General features: G+C 56.7%; 1 protein-coding gene across 1 annotated transcript in view; it reads right to left on the reverse strand.

The window, feature by feature from the left end:
• GFRA2 (GDNF family receptor alpha 2) overlaps nt 1–21736 on the reverse strand; it is an 85070-nt gene extending 63334 nt beyond the window's left edge. The window contains exons 1-3 of the mRNA XM_035022494.1: nt 20939–21736; nt 15375–15689; nt 9612–9695 (exon numbers count right to left, since the gene is read on the reverse strand). Coding sequence (XP_034878385.1) covers nt 9612–9695; nt 15375–15689; nt 20939–20978 — 439 coding nt within the window. The 5' untranslated portion in view covers nt 20979–21736. The remainder of the gene's footprint in view (nt 1–9611; nt 9696–15374; nt 15690–20938) is intronic.
• Between the last annotated feature and the right edge of the window lie 2473 nt (nt 21737–24209).

Consider the following 24209-nt stretch of genomic DNA (forward strand, 5'->3'; position numbering starts at 1 on the left):
TTGAGCACTTTTTCATGTGTCTGTTGGCCATTTGGATGTCTTCTTTGGAAAAATGTCTGTTCATGTCTTCTGCCCATTTCTTGATTGGATTCTTTGTTCTTTGGGTGTTGAGTTTGATGAGTTCTTTATAGATTTTGGATACTAGTGGGTGGGGTTTTTTAACCAGGAATTTCACCATACTCACACCAATTCCCGCAATGACATGTTAGCTTTAATTTTGTATTTATAAAAATTAGAACCAAAATTGAAGCATTTCATACTGATGTGATTCACCTAAATCCTTCATCAGCATTTTTTATTTGTAGTGAATGGATGAAGGATTGGAGGCACCAACCACAAGCTAAAATTTTTTTTACTGACTATGAGATATGAAATTTTTTTTACTGACTATGAAAAGTCCTTCTTCACAAAGAAATTCCAAAAAGCCACCTACGGTTGCTGTTTTTACCTTCCTACCTCACACCCTCTCTTCCATCCTCCCCAAATCAAGTTTCCAACCCACGGCCCCACTAAGGACAGTCCAGCCAAGGTCGTTAGTGCCCTCCATGCTGCCAAACGCAATGGTCATGTCTCTAAACTTCTCTGACTTGACCTCTTGGCTACATTTGGCATAGCTGACCCCTTCCTCCCTCTTGAGACCTGTGCTTCCCTTGGCTTCCCCCCTCACCCTTTTCTTGGTTTCCCCTTCCTCATTGGCCCTCATCTCAGTTTCTTTGCTTGCTCTTCGTCCCCTGCATGGAGAGCCCAGCCTCCCTGTCTTTCTGTCCACACACTCTCACTAGGTGACCTCATGGGGCCATGGCTTTAAACGCCACCTATATGCTAATGACTCTCCATCTATACATCAACCCTGACCTCTCCTCAGAACTCCAGGCTTACATCCAACTGCCTACTGGCATTTTCAGGCGGAGGTCTGACTAGCACCTCCACCCTACTGTGGCCAACAGAGAACTCTGGATTACTGCCCCCCCAACCTCTCCTTCCCTCTTTCCCATCCTAATATCCAGCAGTACCATCGCTGTTCAAGCCTAAATTACCAGAGTTGTCCTTAGCTCCGTCCCACGCCAGACCCCAGATCATGCACCCCCTTCACCCCCTACTGTCTTAGGAGTCCAGCCAGTGCAACGGCCTCTCACTGCTTGCCAGCTTCCTCCCCTGCCTGTGCCCCTCCCCGCCCCATGGTCCACTCTCCCACAGCGCAGGAGTAAGCTTTTCAAAAGCAGAAATCATACTGTGCTGCTCAAGTGCCTAAAATCCTCTGTTTCTCATCACCCTTAAAATGAAATGCAGAGTCCTTAACTTGCCGGCAGCATCCCAGTGAGCTGGCCCCTGCCTGCATCTGTGCCCACCTCCCAAACACCACCTCCACCTCACTCACTGGGCTCCAGCCACATGGCCTCCCCAGGCCCCACCCTCCCTCATGGTGTCCCCTCCTGGGGACCTTCCCTTAGATGTGCCCTCTGCCATTCCCTGCACTCCATGGTGGGATCCTTCCTGGGACTCCGATTTTGGCATTTCCAATCTGGAAGACCCACCAGCCACCTCTGTCCTGTCCTCCTATTTAATCCTGCATGGCGTTCCTCACTATCTTTCTGTTGGTGGTGCTGTTCATTTGTTTGTTGGCTTGTCTTCTGTTTTTCTCTGTCTCCGGCGAATTGAAATAAGCTCCATAAGGGCAACTAACTCCCTTGTCTTGTTCACTGACACACCCCCAGCCCCTGAAACAGGGCACAGCACGTACAGGATGCTCCTGGGGTTTGAAGGATGAATTCACACACACACCGCCTCTGCGAGACGGGACGTAAGCATCCAGAGTTCAACGACATAACCTCCAGACGGTAGGAAGCCCCAAAACACACATCTAAAGGTTTAGTCCACTAACTGTTTTTGTTGATCACGTGAAAATGGCCTTCCCATCTTCAAATGCCCCTCTGTGTTCACCCCTGGACCAGTGTTCCCAGGGCTTCCCTAAGAGGCAGAAAAGAGGGTTGGGGGCAATGATTGCTCCACTGAGGGAAGGGCCCCATCACCCTTCTGCACTTTCCCGCTCAGGCCACACACACACACACACGCATGCATGCACACACCACCACCCCCACACATACATAACATGCTCACAGCACACATACACACACCACCACCCCACACACAAACACGTAACATGCTCACAGCACACACACACCACCCACACACACACACCAACTCATATACACACCACTCCACACACAAACACGTAACAGGCTCATAGCGCACACACACATACACACACACCACCCTCCACACACTCTGACCTGACCCCACTCAGTCCTGTTCCTTTCTCTCTCCAGCCATGGGGTTAAAGGAGTCTATCAACAGATATGGTTGGAAGAGGCATTACCAGGGCACTTACCCAAACCCTGCCTTACGCTGGAGTAAATGAGGTGAATGCAGTTCATGGCTAAACCAGGAGCATGCTCAGGGGAGCAGAATCTTGCAGAGCCATCTCAGGAGCTTCTAAAGAGCAGAGGGACCCAGCCCAGAACTAACCCTCCCCATCACCTCTGCTGGCAGAGCCTGTCTTACATACCCAAGGAGAAGCAAGTAGGTGCCCCCTAGGAGATGTTATTTTAAAAGTACCAGAACGGGTGCCTGAGTGGCTTGGTCAGTTAAGCATCCAACTCTTGCTTTTGGCTCAGGTCATGATCTCAGGATCATGAGATCGAGCCCCTCGTCAGGCTCTGCCCCGGGTGTGGAGGGAAGGGCCCCATCACCCCTCTGCACTTTCTCTCTCTCCCTCTCCCTCTGCCCCTCCCCCCCAAAAAAGTACCAGAAAATGTCTTCACCCCAAAAACCTCACCCCAACCATGACATCTCAAATTCTACTATTAAAAAGTCTTTCTTTGGGGTTAAACTTTGTTCTCTCCTTTTCTTCCTTCCTTCCTTTCTTTTTTCTCATAGCAATTTCTTCTTTGGACACAAAGACAACAAAACATGATGTCACCAACACCCTGCTCACACCGTAGGGCAAGCAAATCCTGCCCCCCACTGCCAGGAGCCCTAGGTCACCGTGCTGACAGGAGAGAGCAGGAAAGGAAACGGAAGGGGGACACGCCTCAGCGCCCCTTGATGGTGGAGCCTGCCTCCTCCCATTTGCTCCCAACTGATCAGCAGTTGTGACTGGGCACCTGACCCCATCCACACAGTCACCTCCCCTGCCCCCGTCCCCATAGGCCCCGTCCCGCCACCCCACACCCTCTCTCCCTGGCCATCAGACGGGTTCCTCCTCGGAAGGGGGAGGTGTAAGGTGACAGCTGCAGCTAAAGCCCAGTCCTCGTTGACACTCAGAGTCTCTGACAGCTGTCAGAGAAAGAATGTGACTTTGAAATTTAAATAACACGCTTCTGCATTCGGCTCAGGGAGACAACCTGAGGATAAGCAGTTTATCGCCTAAGCCACCATGCAGGGGGGCAGGGAGGGAGGCTGCCTGCTTCCTCAGTTCCTCCCCTGCTCTCCATCCCCAAAGCACCCCCACCACCTCCTCCCAGGGGCTGCCTCAAAAGGGGCTCTCTGAGACGCACCAGCCAACCAGCTGAGGCTGGGCCAGGAAAGCCCTTGCTCGCCAGTCTCCACTAAGTACCCTGAGGGGAGGAGGCTCTGGGGGCACAAAGGCTCAGGCACCCCCTCAGAGGAGCCAGGGAAAGGAAGGGGCCTGAGGCATCTAGCAGAGCTGAGCCAGGCCCCCACTCTGGCCATGGAGGTGACCTTCACAGAGGCCTGACTCTGGAGCCCAGGACCTAGGCCTCTCCCCACCCAAGGGCAGCTCAGCGCCCCGCCCCCCACCCCAGGGACCCAGGCCCCCTAGCCAGGCAGTCATGCTGAGCTCTGTCCTGGAGAAGTCCAGGGCAGGAGTCCCAAGCACGGAGACCCCAGCGAGGCCAATCTCCCATGTGACACAAGGGTCTCTCTTCACTGTCCTCGGAGCCCACCAGGCCCAGAAGATGGTTCCCATCACCGCAGCTGGGCCAGGCCTCTAAGCCATGACGCTGCCAGCAATGGCATTCCCAGAACCCCCCTCTCCTCTTCCAAGACTTCCCTGATTTACCCAGGCTCCTTGAACTCTTGAGCAGCCCTTGCTCTACACCACACCACCACCAATAAGCCTCCTAGTGGGCGTCTAAATGGGTGTCTGCCCATCCCACTAGGCAGTGAGGACGTGAGTCTGCTTCACTCTAAAGCAGTGTCTGATGTAGTGTCTGGAACACAGCAAGCTCAGTGTTTACTAAACAGGTCCGCCTGGGCCCCATCTCTCCCACAAAGCACTTAGGAGCACCCCGCCCTTCCCTAACCTTCAGATACTCCAAAGATGCAGCACACACAGGCCCCTCAGACTTGCTTGTGCCTCTTCGCCACCTTTCCTTGTTGCCGTCTAATGCCACATTGAAGCCATTAGCTCCCTCCCGCCCTCTACAGTGCCCCCGCACCGCGTGACGAGCTATGCATGCATCACCACCAATCCCTGCAGGGCAGGCCCCAACTGCTCCATTTGACAAGTCAGAAGGGTCAAGTGACCCACCCTGTGGTCACCCAGCTGGGAGGGCAAGGCCAAGATTTGAACTAGGTCTGGCAGGCCCACCCAGTACTCCAGGATCTTCTGTGTGGATATGTATTAGAAGCACAGCAGAGCGCAAGGCACCCACAGGAATACAGAGAAGCATGGACACAGACCAACACCCACGATCCCACACGTGCCCCCAACACATGAGAGTGCTGTAGCACCAAGGGGAAAGGTGGTACTCATCTGTCAGGGGCCACCTGTCAGGCTTCTCGGCAGGGATAGGGTTCCCTCCACTCCTAAGCCCCCAACAAGGGGACCACTTGAGCCCGACACATCCTTAGGCCTTTCCTGCCCCTAGCCGGGCAAGACGGCCCACCCACCCCAGAGGCTCACTGGCCAACTGAGGCAGACACCGCCCACTGCGTTTTCCTCCAACCCACAAAATGCCCCAGGCCCAGACATTTCACCCACCTCCATGTGTCCCCAACCCTCCACAGTGTGGCTCAGCAAGGCCAGGGTGGCTCAGCAGGAGTCCCCAGGTCCTACTGTCCCATGAAAATTGCCCAGTCACCTCCCACCCAAGCCCCCACCAAGCACTATCATGGGTGGGAGGCAGCCTCATGTCACCAAAAGGCTTGCAACCACTTCCCAGATGCAAGCTTCCAGGCCATCTGCCCTTAGAGAAACTCCATAAGTTTTCAATAGCTACATATTTTAGTGCAGTATGCCCCAGCACTGCGTCAAGGATTTACCTGCAGTATCTCTTTTAGTCCCAGCAAAACTCTAGAGAGTAGGTGTTTCTATCAGCCCCTTGGGAGAAGGGGTGGGCCTAGGTGATCTCTAAGTTCCCTTCCAGCTACAGAAAAGACATATTTGCATAAACGTGCTCTGTGCCCATGCATCTGGTAAGGCCCTCATGGGATGCAGAGGCCCTGGAGGCTCCCGCCCCTCACCAAGAATGCATAGCCCAGCCGAGCCATCTGCCGTTGCTTCTCCCTATCCCCCAGGCATGGCCCCAAGGCTACGAGGGAAACTGTTGCCTGGGCCTCCCAGACCCTTCACCCTTGCGTTGATGGCCTCCCTCCACGTGACCCAAGCATAGAACACTTCCACAACCTCTCTCCGCCTGAACAGTCTCTCCCTTCCCTAAGAAGACCTTCTTCTCCTCGCCTGTTCCATCCTCTCCTGCCTCCCCATGTGCGACCAGCCGGGGTGCAGTATTCACAGGGTCACAGACACCTGGGGACGGAGGGGCTCCCGACTTCAGCTCCCCCAAACCCCTGTCCCCTACTGAGCATCCTCGGCACAGGGAGGATGACTGTTACTCTGCCTACATCCATTCTCGGTAACCCCTCTATAGCAACCTTGCCAGTAGGTATCACCTTACCACTATACACGCATGGGCACTACAGCTCGAGAAGGCCCAGTGAGGCCCAAGATCACACTCCCCTAAGTGGCCAGGTCGGGATTCAAACCCTAGACTGTCTGCCTTAAGGCCCACACTCTTCTTGTGCACTAGGCTGCCTCCCTAACCACTCCGCTTCATGCTTGCAAGGGCAGTTGAATGGCTAGAAACAGGAAAAACCTCACTTCCCCATGAACTCTCCCATCCCACCTGGACGCCTCCAACATCACTGCTGTCATGGTTCAGGGAAGAGCCAGGCTGCTCTCCTCCCAGCCTTGGACTCAGGGCTAACGGGACACCAGTAATCCCAGCCCCAGTCACTGACGCTAGGGCCTGTCTTTGAACTAGGCAGAGAGGAGGGGAGGCTGGTCCTTCCCCCAGGGCCTCTGGCATCAAAGAGTGCTGGAGGAATCCTGGCAGCTATTATTGCCAACAGATTCCCAGTGGGACTTTCTGAGAACCCCAACAGAGAGAGGAGGCCAGAGATAAAGAAGAACACATGTTCCAGGAGGCCCCAACACGGACCCAAATTCTTAGAAGGAGATAGCAGCAAGAACCCCAAAGCTACAAGAACATCCTTTTCCAAGTCCCTAGGGCCCTGATTAGGCATAGTGCGGCCTAGAGGAGGGCCACAGAGACCCCATGCTCCCCACCCCCTGCCTTTCCACACAAAGATGATGGGGGAAGCAATTCACAGCCAACTCTTGGTGTGTGCATGTGCAGATGGGCTCCATCCAGTTCTACAAGGTGGCAGCCTCATCATCCTAAAGCACCGGTAGAGATCTTGGGTCCCGCAGGCCAAGCCTTCTCAGCCAGCAAGCCACAGGTAGGTGACATATGTGCCCAGAGACTGACCCCACACAGAGGCCCATGTTCCCCCTGAGCACCAAGATGCTCTGCTCACCCTAGTATGCCACCCAATGTTGCCACTGTCTGTGTGCCTTGGTGGGGAAAAATCGGGGAGCTCCACTCCAAGCTTACATTTTCCTTCTTCAGAAAAGAAACATAAGGTCTGGAGCAGGGAAGTGACCTGCCCAAGCCCCTCAGGTGATTTGTGGCAGGGAATGCACTGGCACTCACTCAGGCCTCCCAGCTCCGCATCCAACCTTGTTCCTGCTCTGTGCCCCACCCTGGCCTGCTTGGTATCCTGCTGGCCTGGCCAGGGCCCTCCACCCAGCTCTGTGCCCAAGCTTCCCAGACGGGGCCACCCACGCACCAACTCTGGGGCTACTGTGGGTGGAGTGGGGTCAACTGGAGTGATGAGGGGGGCTGTCACAGACCCCGAAGTTATGCCCTCTCTGTAGGGAGTGGTCCCCCGAGCCCAGGGATCCAGGGTCATGTGGGGGCCATTTCCATCTGGGCAGCGGGTAAAAGAAGCTGATTCAGTGAGTTGAGACCCAATAACTTCCTCACTTGTCAATATCCTTATCTCATGGAGTATCAAGTCCATCACATAAAGATTTTCTGCTAGAAAGATGTTTAGTGGGAGTCCGGGAAACAAACCTCTGACCTTCACCCTTCAAGGAGCAAGGCTAATCTGTGTCTTTGCTGGAGGTAAACCCAATGGCTTCCACCCCTCCAGCAGTACTCAGCTGGCAGGGTGAGAACTGGGTACATCGGGGCTGAGGGCATCCACACTATAGCATCCCATGCTGAGAATATTCTCAACCTGCATCTGAGCCCCGAGGCTGTCCCCAAAGGAGTGGCCCAAGGTGAAGTTCTATCCAAAACCAGTCAGGATCATCTCTGAAGTCTCCATTTCATTCACCACCATCCCCAACCACCACCAGGGCCCAAGGGCAAATCTAGATGGTCACCCTTTGGCCAATGCCTCCTTTCTCACGGGGTTCCAGGATTTCTCCCATCAGGAACATATATATCCTCCCATATCAATCTCTTAGATACAATCTCAAAAATTGGCTCTTGGGTAGGCAAAAAAAGAAAAGTAGGTATTCCTTGGTATTTGCTATGGACTATATTGTGCCCACCAAATTCATATGCTGAAGTCCTAATCTCCAATTTGACTGTATTTCCAGACAAAGCTTTAGGAGGTAATTAGGTTAAGTGAGGTCATAAAGGTGAGAAGGTAGGGCCAAAACCAATAGAAATGGTATCCTTATATTTAAAAAAAAAAAAAAAAAAAAGCTCTCTCGCTCTCTCTCCCCCTCCCTCCCTCCCTCCTCACCACCCCTCCCTTCCCACACAGTGAGAAGGTGGCCATCTGCAAGTGAGGAAAAGAGCGCTCACCAGACACCAAGCCCGGCCAGACTTTGATCTTCAACTTCCAGCCTCTATGAGATAATACATTTCTGTTGTTGAAGCTTCCCAACGTGGTATTTTGTGACGGCAGCCCAAAGAGACCAAGACAGTATTTCTCTACAGAGAATTGACTTTTCTCCTTAGCAGGGGCCAATAACAGAAAAAGAAAGTTTGAAAAACAGTCTCCTAGAGAATTCTTCATTTGAAGGGGCTTAGGGTCTCACTGGAGGGTCGTTCATTTCACAGTTTTCGAGCGCTGCTTCTCAACTGGTAGCAGTCGTGCCCCCAAGAGACATTTGGCAATGTCTGGAGACATTTTTGGTTGTCACAACTCAGTGCGTTGCTACTGGCGTCCAATGGGTAGAGGCCAGGGACACTGCTAAACATCCAACAATGCATGGGACAGCTCTGCCCACGGGAGAGAATTATCCAAGTCAAAACCCCAACAGTGCTGCTGTTGAGAACCCATGGTTTAGAGCAAAAGAAACTTCAGAAGGCTTTACATACTGCCACAAAACTTCCTAGAAACCTGAGGTCTGGAGCCCTGTACCGTAACAGGCCCCCCCCGGCCACCTTTGAGCACCAGTGGTGGCTTCCGGAGGAGCTCGTCCCCAGCCCCTACAGAGCGGTGCCCAAGACAGGCAGGCCCTCCCCAGTGCCCGAGCAGGGGCGGCTGCCCTGGGCCCACAGGTCTCCCAGATGCCAGAGGGAAGAGGCCAAGAAGAAGGAACCAACAAAGTCCTCAGACTCCTGCACAGGGACCATGACAAGCAAAGCTAGAGCTCCACACAGTCCTCTCACTTCCCGGGGCAGGCTGGGGCAGGCCGGGGCAGGAGTGGCCGGGACTAAGGGGCCTCTCAGTGGCGCTCAAGAAGAAGAGCCCCCGGGGGAAGGGGAGTCCCAGAGCAGAGCCGAGAGGGGTGATATTACTGCCAAGAACCACAGCTAATGGTTCCTGGGCGGGCCCTGGGCTGCGTTGCCCAGCAGCTCGCTGAGCCCTTCACAACCACTGGCTCATTCAGACCTCACGACAACCCAAGGTAGGTACTCTCCCACTGTGCAACTGAGGAAACTGAGGCACAGAAAAGTTGAACAGCTTGACCAAAGTAGAATTCCAAAGTGCAAGAGCTGGGAACTGGAAAGAAGGACCCCGCAGGGCAAGACATGTGACAAACTAGGAGAGTGACACCAGGTTTCCAATTCAAGACCTACTGCACGGAAGGCGCATTCTAGGCAAGTCCCATAAATGCTCCACTCCACACACAACGTCAGGGGTGGGTGTTATGGTTTCTTCTTTCACAGATGAGGGCCCGAAGCTCAGAAACACGAAGGGGCTTGCTGGTGGAAGGCAGAACCGACTGAAGGCCAGGGCGCCTAGGAGGACTGGGGAGGCCCTAGCATGAGCCCACTTACCTGAGAAGATTGAAGCAAGCCTGAAGATGTCCGAGAGGCGGGAGGTCACCGGCTCATAGGGTGAGGCTTCATAAAACTCCTCACCTGGAAGAAAAAACCAGCGTCAGGCACAGGTTCACCCCTCCCACGGTGCTAGACAAGAGCAAGTGATGCACGAGATGCTGAACATTTCATACGGGTGAATTCTTTCTCTCCAACTAGAGTAGTCTCCCACAGCAGGTCAGTACTGCTCACACTTCCCTCTGCTGACCTCCCTGCATGTCCAGCCCTCTTTTAAGGACTTCCAAATGCTTCTGGAAAGAAAGCACTGGGGAGGTGGACAGCCTGCGGAAGGCCAAACATAAATCAAAGGATTTGAAGCCAAAGGCCCTCCAAGGTTGTTCAGTACAAGTTCCTCATTTCACAAGAGAGGACTCTGAGGTGGCCCAGAGAGGTAAAGACACCTGACTGAGATCACACAGCTCCTTGTAGCAGAGCTAGACTAGACTCTGGTCCCTTGGCCCTCACGCTGACATTCTCCCCCATCACTACAGGTTCGCTCTGCCCAGGCCGCCTAAGGCACAGAACTTCCTCTTTGTTTCCCATTATGTCACCAGAAAAGTCTGCCTGGAGGGGCTGAAGGTCTGCTGAGTGGAGGCATGACCCCCATCTTGTCTGACCAACTCCCCACCTCTGCACTCCCTGCTGGCCTGGCCAGGGCCCTCCACCCAGCTCACACCTGCTGGCTTCTCAGACCTCTCCTCAGGGCTCTGGGGTGCATCAGAGGGCTGGTGAATAGAAAAGCAAGCGAGTGACAGGAGATAAATGGCACAGGGATGCCCTGGAGACCCACCACCTCCTCATCGGGACTCCCGGCCCTTCCACCAACACCTCGGCAGGAGAGGAAATATCCTCTTGAGACGTTACTGTGAGGAGAAATCAATGGATAATCACTCAGACTGTGTGCGTGTGCTGAAGGGGCAGGGGAGATAGGTGATGACCCATAGTCTCACACATTGATTTCCCATTCCCCCAGCACCTGAAGAAGAGCACATGTGCGGTGGCATCCACGGGGCCTCCTGCAGGACGGGGCCAGCCATCCAGAAGAGGGGACCTGCAATCTGCCCGTAAGGGGTGAGGTCCCCCAGAGGCCAGCACTCAAGGCTCATCCGGCCCTCTGCCGGTTCACAGAGCAAGGCCTCTGTCTGCTATAGCTAGCAGACCCCCCAAAAATGGTACAGACCCCCAGATGTTCATTCTCCCCCTGGAGAACCGGCCCCCACCCTTTACTTCACCTCACAGGAGCAAGCACCCTTCACGCCCTGCAACACACAGCACACAGACTGCACTGCACACAACGGGCCCTAAGCGCTAACTGCTGACCGACATCCAAAGGGCACTGATCCTTTCAGGCCAGTCTCCAATCCCACCTGCCCCCGGGAATGACCAGGCCTGTACGATCTCAGTGTCCTCCTCTCTACCCACAGGCACCAGAGAAAATCCCAGCGGTGGGGTTACCAGCCACTGCCATTTGTTGGGGCCAAATAATATAAGAGCTTAGGAAGCATTTTTGTAGGAAAAATGATGTTATGCTGAGCCCTCTATGCACGGGCACCACTGAAAGCGCTTTAGGTGTACGAACTCACTTCATCCTCTTAATTTCTCTACGAGATAGGCACTATTCCTCTCCCTGTTTCATTGCTAAAGAACTGGTCTGAGATGTTAAGTAACCGGCCCAAGGTCACACAGCTGGTACGTGGCAGAGCCAGGTTTCAAACCCAGGCAGCTGGCTCCAGAATCCAAGTACTTAGCCATGATAAATACGGTCTCCAAAATTAAAAGTGTTGCTGAACCAAACTGTTCTTAAGCAAGTACTGCTGCTGTTGGACTTTTCACAGGGTCAGTCTTAGGCCAGCAGGACTGCTCCCCCAGCCCCGGGCCTGTCCTTCCCTCCTGCACCTGGCAAAGCTAGGCACCTGGGTGCACATCAGCTAGTATGATCGACTGCAGAGTTGGGGGGTAGTGTCCGGGGGGAAAACAGCCTCTTGCAGGACTGGCTGGGAAAGGCCCATCCTATTTAAGTCAACTCATGCTGCATGCTCCTGCGGCAGAATTCACCAGCAGGAAATCGGAGACCTGGCCCCTTGGGCATCCCGGCCACCAGACTGACCCAAACCTAAGGTGTCAGATTCCCAGGCCATGACCTGTGCGAGAGGCCTTTGCTCCTCACATCTGAAGGACCAGAATGACCCTGAACTTCAGGGCCACCTCTGGAGAAGGCAAGAAGTCTGGTCTCAAGTGCCCCGTGGAGCCATCAGGGACAGCGCCACCATGTAAATACTGGCGGTGGTGACAGAAGGGACAGTTGAGCCCCAGGCCACAGGTTCTCCCCAGGGCAGTTGGAAAGGGGTCTGGATAAGGAGTCGGGGGCCCTGGTCCCACCAACCCTCCTCCCTGCACCCTCAGCTTCCCCACCAAAGTGGGAGTGGGACAGAATGATCTCTAGGTCCTTTGCAATTGGGAACATCTAGGAGCTCAGCAGAGGCCACATTCCTGCTACCACCAGCTCTGTCCGCAGCTGAGGTCCTCAGACTATGCACAGCTCAGCCTCAGGTGGAGGGAGAAGGTGGGGCCCAGCCTCCAGAGGATTCACACCCGCCAGCAGTGGCCAAGGGGAAGCCACAATCAAAGTCCAAACCAGCACAGATCTCTCCTCCCCACAATCCCCCACCCCGCCCCAGGCCCAAGCCAGGTTATTAAGTGTTATTAAGGAATAGGGAGGAAGTGCTTGCAGCCTCCCCCAGGGAGACCACTCATCCCACACCATGAATAATTAACTCTCAGGTGGATCCTGTCACTCACAGGAACATTACCTACTGTTAAAAGGCCTCTCAGCTTCCCCTGGCCAGCTCTAGGCAGAAACCACCTCTGGCTCCCAAGAACCAGGAATGGGGGAGGGGTGCATTCTGAGGAAGGAGAAAGTAGGAGGTCTACTTTTGTAGGATTGGCCCAGGGGAGGGTTCTCCTAGCCACACGCAGCCCAGCACAGGGGACCACGGCTGAATCAGTGCTTCCCCTCGCCCACCCCGAAGCACACAGTCGGGGGGCTTCATAGATGGTTGCTGAGTAAGAGAACCAGCAAGCCAGCTCACGCCTCTCCCATCCCGTACTGCTGGGTTGAGAGGGCCTTGAAGAGCAAAGCGCAGGACGCAGTGTAAAGCCCGTGAAGCACGCCATCTTCATCCAAACGCCCCACTGCCTGGCTCCCACCAGCAAGGGCCTCGGCCCTCTGGCGCAGTAATGCCAGAGGGAGCCACTCGGGTGGCCAGGCTCTCAGCGGGCCCACCCGGCTCTACCAGCTGGCAGTCCTTCTGTCCCCTCCCCTGGGAATCCTGCAGCCCTCAGCAAGCCCACCCCAAGGTACCACCCCACTTCCCCTGGGTTGAAACTGAAGGCCTCAGGAAAGAAAACAAGAAACTAAAGAATGCAGCCCTGGGCTCAGGGACCTCAGTTTTCAGGCACTAGAGAGGCATCCTCCCTCACCTCGCAGGGAATAAGGGACATGCACTTTGTGGCACTGTTTCCCTCTCTCTGCTCACCTCTAGCTCCAGGACTCGAGGTTGCTGGGAACGGGAGACTGAATCAGAGGAATTACTTTGCTATTCACGGTGGTGATACTGTTCATAATGACCTGCCCGCTCTACTCCCACATTCAGGGTGTATTGGAACCATCTCGGCACCTGCTCAGAAATCCCTCACTCTCCGGCCCCCACACCCGGTCCCCGTTTCCCCTCCCCTCCAGCACCCTGAGGCCATGCTGCTTCTCCATCTCAGGCTAACCACCGACGCCGTTCCACAGCGTACCCCTCTCTTCACCTCAACACTCCACCACTACTGGCCTACTTTCCATTTCAAGCTGCTCCACCCTCTCACATCTTAAAAAAAATCATCCTTTGTCCTCTCCTCCTCACACCAAACTTCTAGAAGTTGTCCACAGTCACCTTTCCCAGCTCCCACTCACTCCCTAACCAGGCTTCTGCTCCCAGTGGCCACCTGCGGCGCTCACCCCAAGGGCACAGGGCCATGCCACCAGCCCTCTCCTGCTGGACCCCAAGTACTGGAGACTGCTGGCCCTCCTTCCTTCCCCGGTCCCCTGCTGTCCCTCCCGCCTCTCTCCCACACCCTCGCAGGTGCCCCTGCCTCCCCCGCCCATCTGTAAACGTCGGTGGTGGTCCCGGGGGCTCTGTCCCCTCCCTCCCCTCAGTGTGTGCACACCCTTGGCCTTGGCTGACCGCAGCTCCTAAATCTCCATGTACAAAGCCGCTTCCCCACCTGGGCTCCAACCAGAGCCACACACCCCAAAATTAAGGCGTCATCTCCCTGCCCTCCCCCCACACGAAACCTTCTCCGCCTCTTGTGAACGGCCCCATCACCCACCCAATTGCCCAAAACAGAAAACTGCCCTCCTTGACTCCTCTCCCTTCACCAAGACCTGTTGGTTCTGCTTCCCTGGACCCTCCCTCGTTCCTGCCGCTGTCCTCAGCCAGCCACCACAACCCCTGGCCTGGATCACAGGAACAGCCTCCAATCTTCACTGTCCTGAAGCCGAGATCGCATGGCCTCCCCTTGCGGGGCTCCCTGAGGCCCAGCAGGTCCCGCACCCCTCCCCTCTCCTCCCCCCATCCCCAATTCCAGCTCCCCACCTGACTACACTGAGTTACCTGTTGGTCTGCGAGTGAGTTCAACTCCCTCCTGAGGGCCTGTGCCCAAGCTCCCCCTCCACCTCCCACACTCTGCCCATATCCCTCCGGGCGTAACTACAGCTCACTCTTAGCCTCGGCTCAGAGGCTGCCTCTTCTAGGAAGGCTCTTAAGACTATAAGAAGCTGCCATGGGGCTCCCACAGCACCAAGTGCTTTCCGACAGCACTGAGGCCACCAAGTGACAGAAAGCCCCTCACTTCTCTGCACCCCCCCAGCTATGAGCTCCATGAAGGCAGAGGCTCCCCCCGCTTGTTCTCAAGTGTTCCCACAATGCCCAGCAGATGATAACCTCTCAATAAACAGTTGTTGAATCAATAAATGACCGTCTGACCAAGGTGGCCAATCCTCCTGCACTATACGCAAATCCTCCACACTGTGGTCTGGAAGGGGATGGCATCGGGGAGCGGGCTGTTAGGGGAGGGGGCGGTGGCAGGTTCCACCTTGGGAGCTGGAGGGGCCTGCTGCCCACACACTGCTCCAAGCCCTGTGGAAGGGGCCTAGGCCAGCCCTGGGGTCAGGAAGCCCCCTGAAGAGCAAGCCTCCTGGCAGCAGGAAGAGCAAAAATGGGACTGCCCTCAGCTCAGAGCCCAGGCCTTCGGGGAGTGGCAGGGGCTGGTTTGCTTGGAGGCACAGCTCTGCCTGCAGCGACCCCCCTCCCGCATCGGCCTGGGTACTCCTGCCTCCCCTTCTCTGTTACCACTGCACAAGTCCATCCCTCCGTCTGTCCGTCCGTCCATCCATCCTCTTCCTGACCCCTACTGCCCTCCTTTCTCCAGCCTTGTTCTCCTTCTCCCACCACTCAGCCCCCTCTCCTCCCCAGCTGACACTCTGCCCCCTCCTTCACCTCTCCTGGCCGCCTCCAACAACCGCCCTCCTAGATCAGCCAGCTACTTCCTCTATGTTCCAGGCTCCCCTGGCAGGGAGCGACAGAGACCTGGCCGGTTCCCTCCACTACCAAGTCTTCCCCTGAACCTAGGCCCCCACCCACGGCTCCCCCCCACCCCCGCCCCCGCCGGGCTTACCCTCAGTCAGCCCCAGGTGGATGCTCCAGTAGATCTGCAAGCACTGCAGCTCCTTCTTCATGCCCCGCTTGCAGCGACAGTCGTACAGCGGGCTCTCCTGCAGGACCTCCAGGGCCGCCTGGCACTCCTTGTTGGCCAGCATGGTGTTGCGGTCCCGGCCCGCCAGGCACTGCCTCAGCGTGCGGTAGCGGGAGCTGCAGTTGGATTCCGCGGCGCACAGCTCATTGGCCCGGACACAGTCCACTGGGGGGCGCCAGCCGTGGAGCTCGGGGCCCTGCAGGGAGGAAGGGCTGGCCAAAGAGCGGAGGGTCTCGTCTGGGTGGTGGGGAGGGAAGACAAGCATGAATGAGGGCCGCTATGACCTCCGACCCAAGATGCAGGCCTGGGGGCTTGGGCCCTTCGGGGAACTTCATTCACACCCATCTTACTCCAAAGCACACCAAGGCCGACTCCATGCTGCCTTCCCCACCACACAACGGGTCTGAGGAAGAGCCCTGAAAGGTTCCCAAGACACCAACATCCCTCCTCAAGCCCAAAGGAGACCTCAAGCTGTCATTGTGCCCTGGCTCTACCAGATTCTCTTCCAATTCCACTTGGTCACCCCTCAGCCCTGGGCCCAGGAGCGGAGCAGAGGAAAGCCCGAAGACCCTCCAGCAAGATCACAAACAGTTGAAAACCCAGGAGGCCAGAGAAGGATGCCACAGCCTCAGCGGAGAGCTGGGGGCTGCAGGGCCTGCCCAAGTGTGCAGAGGAGGACTCTCGCTTTCCTGCTGCCCAAACCTCCATCCACCTCAGTTCCACCAGATGTCCAGCCAACAGGCTGGATTAAACTCGGAAAGCAGCAGGAAATAATTTTACTCTCCTGGTCTGTTAGGACCTCAGAGACCACAGCATCCAGCTCCCCCTACCCCACCACTTTACCCTGGGGAAACTGAGACCTAAAGAAGGGAGATGACAACTCAAGGTCACACAGGGGCTGAAAGGGCCCCTCAGACTCCTGGCCTGTCCATTCTGAGTTCCCAGACTCTAAGAGAAGACCCCAAGAGACAAGCCTGACCTGTGGCCTGAGGCATGTCCAGAAGGGGGCGGCCACACCTTTCCAGCCCAGCCCTCCACACCTTCCAGTCCAAGTGCACCCTGGCTGGACACCTGAAAACATGCCTTCTGTGGCCAAGTTGTACCCCAGCCCTGTGGAAAGAAAGTGGTGCAGGCAAGCCTGACAAGCCCCTAGCTTTCTTCCTTGTGTATGTGTGTGTGTGTGTGTGTGGCTTTCTCATCTCTCTCTCACACACACTTCTCTCTCTGACTTCCTTCTAAGGTCTATTTCTCCATCACCTTTGCTCTTTGAATAGCCTTGTGCCCCATCTCTCTCTCTCTCTCTCTCTCTCTCTCTCTAGCACCTTCTACTTCTCCTCTCTTCCCTCTCCTCTCCACCCTTCTCTGAAACCCTCTCCCCCTCGGTCTCTCCTTTTTTTTTTTTCCTTCTTTCCAAAAGCCGAATAATAAGCCAATTGCAAAAGGGAGAGAGCTTCCGTCCTTGGACTCTGGCCGTGCACGTGGAGCCTTGCCTTTCCAAAGGTGAACAAGCAGGATTCAACCACCCTTCCTATTCATCACCCTCAGAGCATCTAAACCCACAGTCCTCTAAAGGAAGGGGCTCCGGGAAAAAGATTCATAAGTGAAGGGCAGGGAGAAGCCCACTTGGTCCTGTCAAAATCAAGCTCCCAAAATGGTTTCCTCTAGACACAGACATCACCCCAGTCTTCCTGTCCACTCCAGATCCTGCCCCAGAAAAAGCCCCTCCATATGCCAGAGCCAAGATTGCCTTTTCCAAGACCCAGGAGTGACCTGGGAGGCTTCCTCCATTCCATCCAGCCCAAAGCATACTAAGATCCTAGGCCAGAAGTCCCCTCCTCAGAATCCCATAGAATCTGCCCTTCCCGCCCCCCCCCCCCAAATCCCTATCCAGAATGGCCACTTCTCACTCCTTTCCCCAGTAGGCCCTGCTCAGGGGGGGGAGCTACCGTGGGGAGACAGCGACACCTGGAGGCAGAGCACTGTACCACGAGCCTGTCACTCCAGACAGCTGCGGATGGAAAGGACTCCACCACTGGCGGGAGGAGACCTAGCCACAACGAGAGGAAGTAGAAGAGCAAGGGGTAGGCCTGCAGTGGAGGCCATAAGGGCCAGAGAAAAAGATATTCCTTCTCCCGTTGACCATACCTCTGCCTCAGGACAGGAAGAGCTGAAGGCTGTGGCCAGGCTGAGACAAGACCAGAGAAGAAGCCAGCATGGGGTGTGGGCACGAACAGCGGGGCATCTGCCGAGGCACTGGCTGGAGAGGTGTCCTCCGCCCAAGCCGAGGTAGCAGCTTTATTTCCTGGCTTCAGCAAATTCCTAGGTCCCCGAGCAGGACTCAGTGCATCTGGGCCACCCAGGAGCAGCTGAGCTGACCCAGCCTCACTTGCACCTGCTACCCCCACCTAGCCAGCCGGCCAGCTGCGTGCTAGAGCCTCAAGAATTACCCAGCCCTGGGACTTCCACGGACTTCCCCACAGCGTCCCAGCAGCCTTCTCCCTTCCCACCTTGACTGTGCCTAAGGCCGCACTGTCTGAGACAGCCTGAGAAGGGAGCATCCTGGGCAGGCTTAAAGATCAAGACACTGGCCTAGGGGATCGGGGCAAGAAGGACACGTACCCTGCCTGCCCTACAGGTGGGTCCTAGAGCCCCACAGGACAATCCTCACAAATGCTGGGCTCCTATGCCAAGAGCAAGGGCGTCCCCCATGCTGCCAGCTGGTACACGTGACCAGGGCAGGAAGATGCTCCACAGAGAGCCAGTGCATCCTCTCCCCAAACTCCCTGGCTGCACCCATCCTTGGCTCTTCTAGTTGGCGTCATGACCCCCAGAACCAATCAAGCCCAGACAGAGAAAGAAATAGCAACTGGGAGCCTTGGGCCAAGAATTCTGAAAGAGTAAAGGCCAGAAGGTATCCTGCTGCTTCCAAATTCTAAATCAGGAGAAAACTCAGATCCATTAAGAAAAGACATGTGGAACAGCTTCTAGAGACAAGGGGGACTGAGAGACTACACGGAGCTGCAAACACCCCCCCGCACTGAACAGCCCCACAAGAGCTAGAATGCACACTAGGATACCAGTGGGAAGGGGGCCCTCTGACCAGCCCTGCCCCCAAGTGACTTTCCCCATCTCATTCTCTCCCTGGGAATGTCAACCCTGGAGGTCAGGATGACGGGGCCAGAAAGGCCTCTCTACTTCCAGGCCTCACTCGGAACCTTGGGGGCACACTGAAGACCCATGTTCCTGGCACCACACTTCACCGTGCCCCCCACACACACACACTGAAGCTGCCTACCCAGTCTCAAGCTCCACAAAAGCCTCTCCCCACAAGCGGAATTTCCAACCAGCTCCCAACTGTGAGCTCCTTGCCAAGGAAAGTGGCCCTGAGGCTGAAGTTTCCTTAATACCAACCTATCCCTTCCTCCTTGGCTGGCCTAACCCAGAGTCTTCTAACATCTGGTGGTCACTCAGTTAACCCCTCCCCCCAGCTCTGGAAAGGGGCATCTCAAGGGAGGGGAACTGAAAGGCTCTGACCAAAAGGACTGCTGATGCCCTGCTACTACTCCTCCTCTCACCACTGCCCCCAGGGTCTCAGACTCCGGGTGCATCTCTGACACACACATACACACACATACCCTTATATCATGAGAACAAAGTCAACTCCACAGCCCTCCCAGCTGAAAAAAGCCTGCCTGCAACATGGGCCCCTAGACAGGACTAAGGGGCCCAGAACGCTCTTCTCCACCCCGGGACATCAGAAGGCCCCTGTGGGGTATAGACATACATAGCTCAGCAGCGGGCAATCTGGCTGCTTATAATACAATTTTCTTTTCTTCTTAGCCCCAGAAAGCTGGGTTTTCAAACCAGCAGTGGGAGAAAAGGTCGGGTTTTATAACAGCCCCTCCAGAATGAGAGCCCACTTGCAGTGGGTTGCCAGGAAAGGCTGCAAGCTCACAGTGGGCCTGGAGCACCTTTGCAGCTTCCTCCTGCAGCCCCTCCCACCCTGGAGACAGCTGCCTCTGGTTTAGGGGGGCAGGACCTGTGAAGGCCACACCCTAGAGCAGGGCCAGGCACCCTGGGGGACCGCAGCTTCTGGGACAGGGTAGAGGCAGGGGGTGGACAAAGGGTCTAATCAGTATTGACTCAAATCCCCTATTCAAGCCGGGAGGGCACTTACTAGACCACAAACATCTTTCTGTGATGGGCACCTACCCCCTCAGGCCTTCCCCTCTCGCCTCCTCCAGGAGAGAAAGGGTACAGTCCTGACCCAGCTAGGCACCCTGGCTCACCAGAGGCTAACAGCAGGCCAGGGTGGCAGGAACAGCATCCACACGGAGGCAGATGTGTGCGCACTCAACACACTCATTACCCAGCTCCCTCTCCAGAGCACCTACCCAGGGGCAGCAGCCTCGCCAGGGACTCCAGGTCAGCACCCGGCTGGCAAACACCTTCTTCCTCACCTCCACTCCCAGAATGCTCTCTCTATACCCATTTCCCAAGCAGCTGAGATTTCACATAGCACAAAAGGGCGCGAGGGGTTGGGAATTCTGGGTGGGAGACTGCCCAGGGTTCAGGGGCACCAGGCAGCCCCTCCTCCCTGCACTTGGAGGAGGGGGCTTATGGAATGAGCAATGGTCTTTGTTCAGATCCCTTTTTTTCCATCACTCCTCTCCCTCTTCACCCAAGGAAGCAAACTTTGACCTCCCTCCCTCCTCTTCCCACAAGCTACAGGGTCCCCAGGCGGCCAGAAGTAGTGAGAGATAGGTAGTGAACGGTTGCTCGCAATGTTTCACTCTTGCCCACGCATCTGGCTCGGGTCTGGGCGGGAGGGCGGGCAAAGGGTGGGGAGAAACTTGAAAAGTGCTCCAGGGACTGGGGCCACTGGAAAAGGGGGGTTCGGGGAGCGGGAAGTGGGATGCATTTCCCGAAGGGTGATTGGCAGGTGAGGGGATGGCGGCCAGCGCTGCCCGCACCGATGTCCAAGCAGGAGATCCAGAAACCCATGCCGTCCGCCCGGGCCGATCCAGGAGCCGACCAGAAAGATGGAACTGGCATGATTTTTCTCTCCGCGACACAGAGCCGCTCCCCACCCTCCTCTCTTCCAGATCTAGAGTTGGTATTCTTTTTTCTTAAGTTGCCGCAATTTGAACCCATTATTTTGAGAGAAATGAGTGCTAGCATTGTGTGTGAGTAAGCGAGTGTGCGTGTGTGCGGCGATGGTGTTCCAAGTCTCCTTCCCAAGCCCCCTGCGTAACCAGCCAGCGGCGGTTCGCGTCCCTCCGCCCGCAGCCTCGCCGCCCGGCCCGGCTCGATTCGGCAGCGCGGGGGCCCGGCTCGCTCCGCGGCGCGCTCTCCCCGCGGGTCTCCAGCCCGCGCCCCGCTCGCCCCCCGCGTTCCCGGCTTCTCGCCGGCGACCGAACGCGCGGCCCCGCGCGGCCCCCCAGGCTCCGGCGGACAAGCTGCCCTCCCCGCCCGCAGGTACTCACCTAAAAAGAAGAGGAGGCAGAAGACGTTTGCCAAGATCATGTTAAATAAATCCCACAGTTTTTTGTGTCTTTCTCCCTTAGGTAAAAAAAAAATAACAACAACAATAATAATAGCCAAGCAGTGATAATCAGCCCCAAATCCAATGCGGAGATCCCAGCTAGTCCACCCGATGAAGATCCTGAGTCCTGCGATCCTCGCCTCTGGCTTGGGGGGTGGGGGGGGGGGGGGGGCAGGGGGGCGGTGGGCTGCCTCTCGACGCCCCCCTTGCCCACTAAAATCAAATATACACGTAAATGAGGGTATATCTGCTTTGCAAGCCGACAGCCTGGTCCTCGCTCTGTCCTCCCCTCCGCTGGTCCGGGAAGGCGCGAGTCCCCGCGGGTCCAATTCCCCTGCGCTTCCCAGGAGCGGACTGGGGAGGTGGAGAAGAGGCGATTTGAGAGTGAAGGGCTGAAAGGAAGCAGCGAAGGTGGGGGTCAGAATAAAATGCAAATAGAGAAATCCACCGACGGTGTTAGCGCCAAGGAACAATCCAGTGGGAGCTTCGAAGACGAGAACCCGGAGTCGCTTCTTTCGCACCCAGACGAAGAAAAGATTCAAAAAAAAAAAAATCTTCTGCCGCTAACCCTTGCTCGTCTCACTTTTTTCTAATGGAATTCCAGTGACTGTGTGTCTCTGCGTGCGTGTGTCTTTCTCTCTTCTCTCCCTCCCTCTCCTCTCCCTGGCTCTCGCTCTTTGCTCTCGCTCTCTCCAGCTCTCCCTCGCTCTCCTCTCTCCCTCCCCCTTCTCCCTCTCTCCCTGCTCCTCCCTCCGCCCGCCCCCTTCCCCCTTCGCAGCTCCCTCGCCGCGGCTCTCGCGCCCGCGCCCCTCTTCTCCGCCCGGGGCTCGGCGCTCAGGCTCCCAGGCGGCTGGCGGCTCGGGGCGAGGGAGCGCGGCGGAGCAGCGACACTCTGCAGCGGCGGCGGCGACACGGCGGTGGCGCCAGGAAACGCTGGACGAGAGGAGTGCTTCGCCGCTCACTCCCTCTGCTCGGCCGCCCGCCCTTCCCGGGACTGACCTGCTGCCTTGGCCGGAAACTGACCGGCTCCCCGAGCTACGGCTCAAACCCACCACAGCCTCCGCACCCTCCTCCTCCCCTCTCAGCGCGCCACCGTACCCCCCCACACACCTCTCGCCGCGGGCGGGCTGCACCCCCCAACCCCCACTGCCCCTGCCCCCGCCGCCTCGGCCCACGGGTCCCGGAGGCCTGGGGAGACTCAGCTGAGGCCGAAAGGCGTGGAGTGTCCAGGACACCCCAGCCATCCCGGGGGCATGGGGGGAGGGGCGCTCGAAAATCCCCGGCTGGGCGGCCGGGGGTCTGGGGAGGGGCTCCACCCTCCTTGGGCGGATGCGTTCTTGGGGCCGGGGAGTCGAAGCAGAGCTTCTCGCCGAAGGCAAGAGAAAAGAAGAAGCCCCTCCAGCGCCAGCTCCCAGCGTCCCCGCGCAGCCTGCCTGCCCGGGTCTAGCCCCTAGCACGCATACACGTGTGCTCTCCACGCGGAGCTCGAGAACTTTCCCCACACGCCCCTGGCGCCCTCGGCCCCCTCACGCCCCGGCGTTGCAGCCCTTCGAGACTCCCTTTCCCCACTCCTCTCCCCTCCCCTGGTGCGGGAGGAAGGCCACGATGCCCGGGCGCCCCGACCGCCTCCTCCGAGGCCGGCTGACCTGCCCGAGCCGCACCGGAAGGATCGGTCGGGGGCTCGCACCCCACCCCGGCGGGAGCACCCGAGACCGACCGGGCCCAGGGCTCCGTGCCAAGCTCGGCGGCCCGCGCTCGGCGGCGGACTGGACTCCGAGAGCTCTCCCAAGGCAGCCGGCAGCTACCCGCTTCGGAGGCTCCGGGTGGGGTCCCCCTCCCCCAGCCGAGAAGGGGGCGATTGATCCATCTGTCGATGGGCCGGGCTCACCGGCGTGTTTTAGTCACGGAATTTACAGTAAACGCCCAGAGGCACCAAAAAGGAAGCGTCTGGCTGGGAAAGGGCTGAAAGAGAGCTGAGGTTGCTGGCACGTTTCGGCAAGAGGCGGCGGGGCCGTGGACACGCGGGGGCACACGCCTACGCACGCCAGGCACCCCAGTTTCACTCTCCCTCCCGACACATCCTCAGCAACGTTAGAGCTGCTTGAGTCCCTCGGTTTTGGTGCACACATTCCTGCATTCAGCTCCGCGCGCACCCCGTGTGCCGGGGTAGGGTACATCCAGTGCCTTGTAAACTTTCCGCGCTACCCAAAACCGGATCTGGGCCGGATCTAAGGTGTATTTGGTAGTGTCTTTTACCATGCATTTTTAAATGAACAAGACTCTATTAAGAAGTAAATGTTAGAAATCGACCTGGGTGCAAAGGGAGGGGTCACTCACAAAACCAGCAGCCTTCGCTAGTGGAAAAGCTAGAGGGAGCAACTTCCATCTTGCGGATTTAGGCGGGAACTCGTCTTCCCCAGCCTTGGAAGCACAGCGTGCGGGTCTCCCCCGAATGCCTCTCTTGTTTGGCTCATCCTGGCGCGTTGGCCGAAGCCCTGTCTCCTCCCCATGCCACTGATTTATGCCCGAAGGAGGCTTAGCCCTAGCCAGTTAGTGCAAGACCAGCCCTAGGAAAGCCTGGGGAGAGGAGCTGGGGAAAGCCTCCTCCGGGCAGCCCTCCCTGACTTTGCTCCGGGCCTCTCCAGTTCTAGAAAAAGACTTCACATCTCACAAGGTCTCCCGGCTTCTTTTCCAAAATTCGGGAACTTAAAGAACCAACTTCAGAAAAGTATAGATGAAAGGATGACAAGCCGATAGGAATTATACAGCTGGGGCGTCTTGGACTGGAGGCTAGAGATTGGCAGCCCGCTATAAATGGACTTCCTCACTCAGCTCCCCCACTTCAGGGCCTTCTGGTCACCCAAATACCCTCCACCATCCCCACACTCTGGTATCCGATGCAGCTTTTCCCTCTTCCAAGGGCTCTATTCAAGGCTCCCAAATTACCACATCCCTCTTTCTCCTCCAAAAATTTGTTAAACTGTCTTTTAACCCCAGTGGGTATATGAAGGACAACTATGAAACATATGTGGAAGCTTCGCCTGACCCCCTTTCAGGTGAAGGGGGCTGAGAAAGCAGCAATGGACACCCAAGAGTGGCTTCCACTGACTTCTCTTGTTGGGTGGGGGGGTTAGAATGTGGTAGCAAGAGGTGAGCGGCTGAGGCCTTTTAGGGACTTGGGGTCACCAGGCCTTCACAAGGACAGTGGACAA

The sequence above is a fragment of the Mirounga leonina genome, unplaced genomic scaffold, assembly GCF_011800145.1.
Source record: "Mirounga leonina isolate KUSES-001 unplaced genomic scaffold, KU_Mleo_1.0 Mir_176, whole genome shotgun sequence".
Taxonomy (NCBI): Eukaryota; Metazoa; Chordata; class Mammalia; order Carnivora; family Phocidae; genus Mirounga; species Mirounga leonina.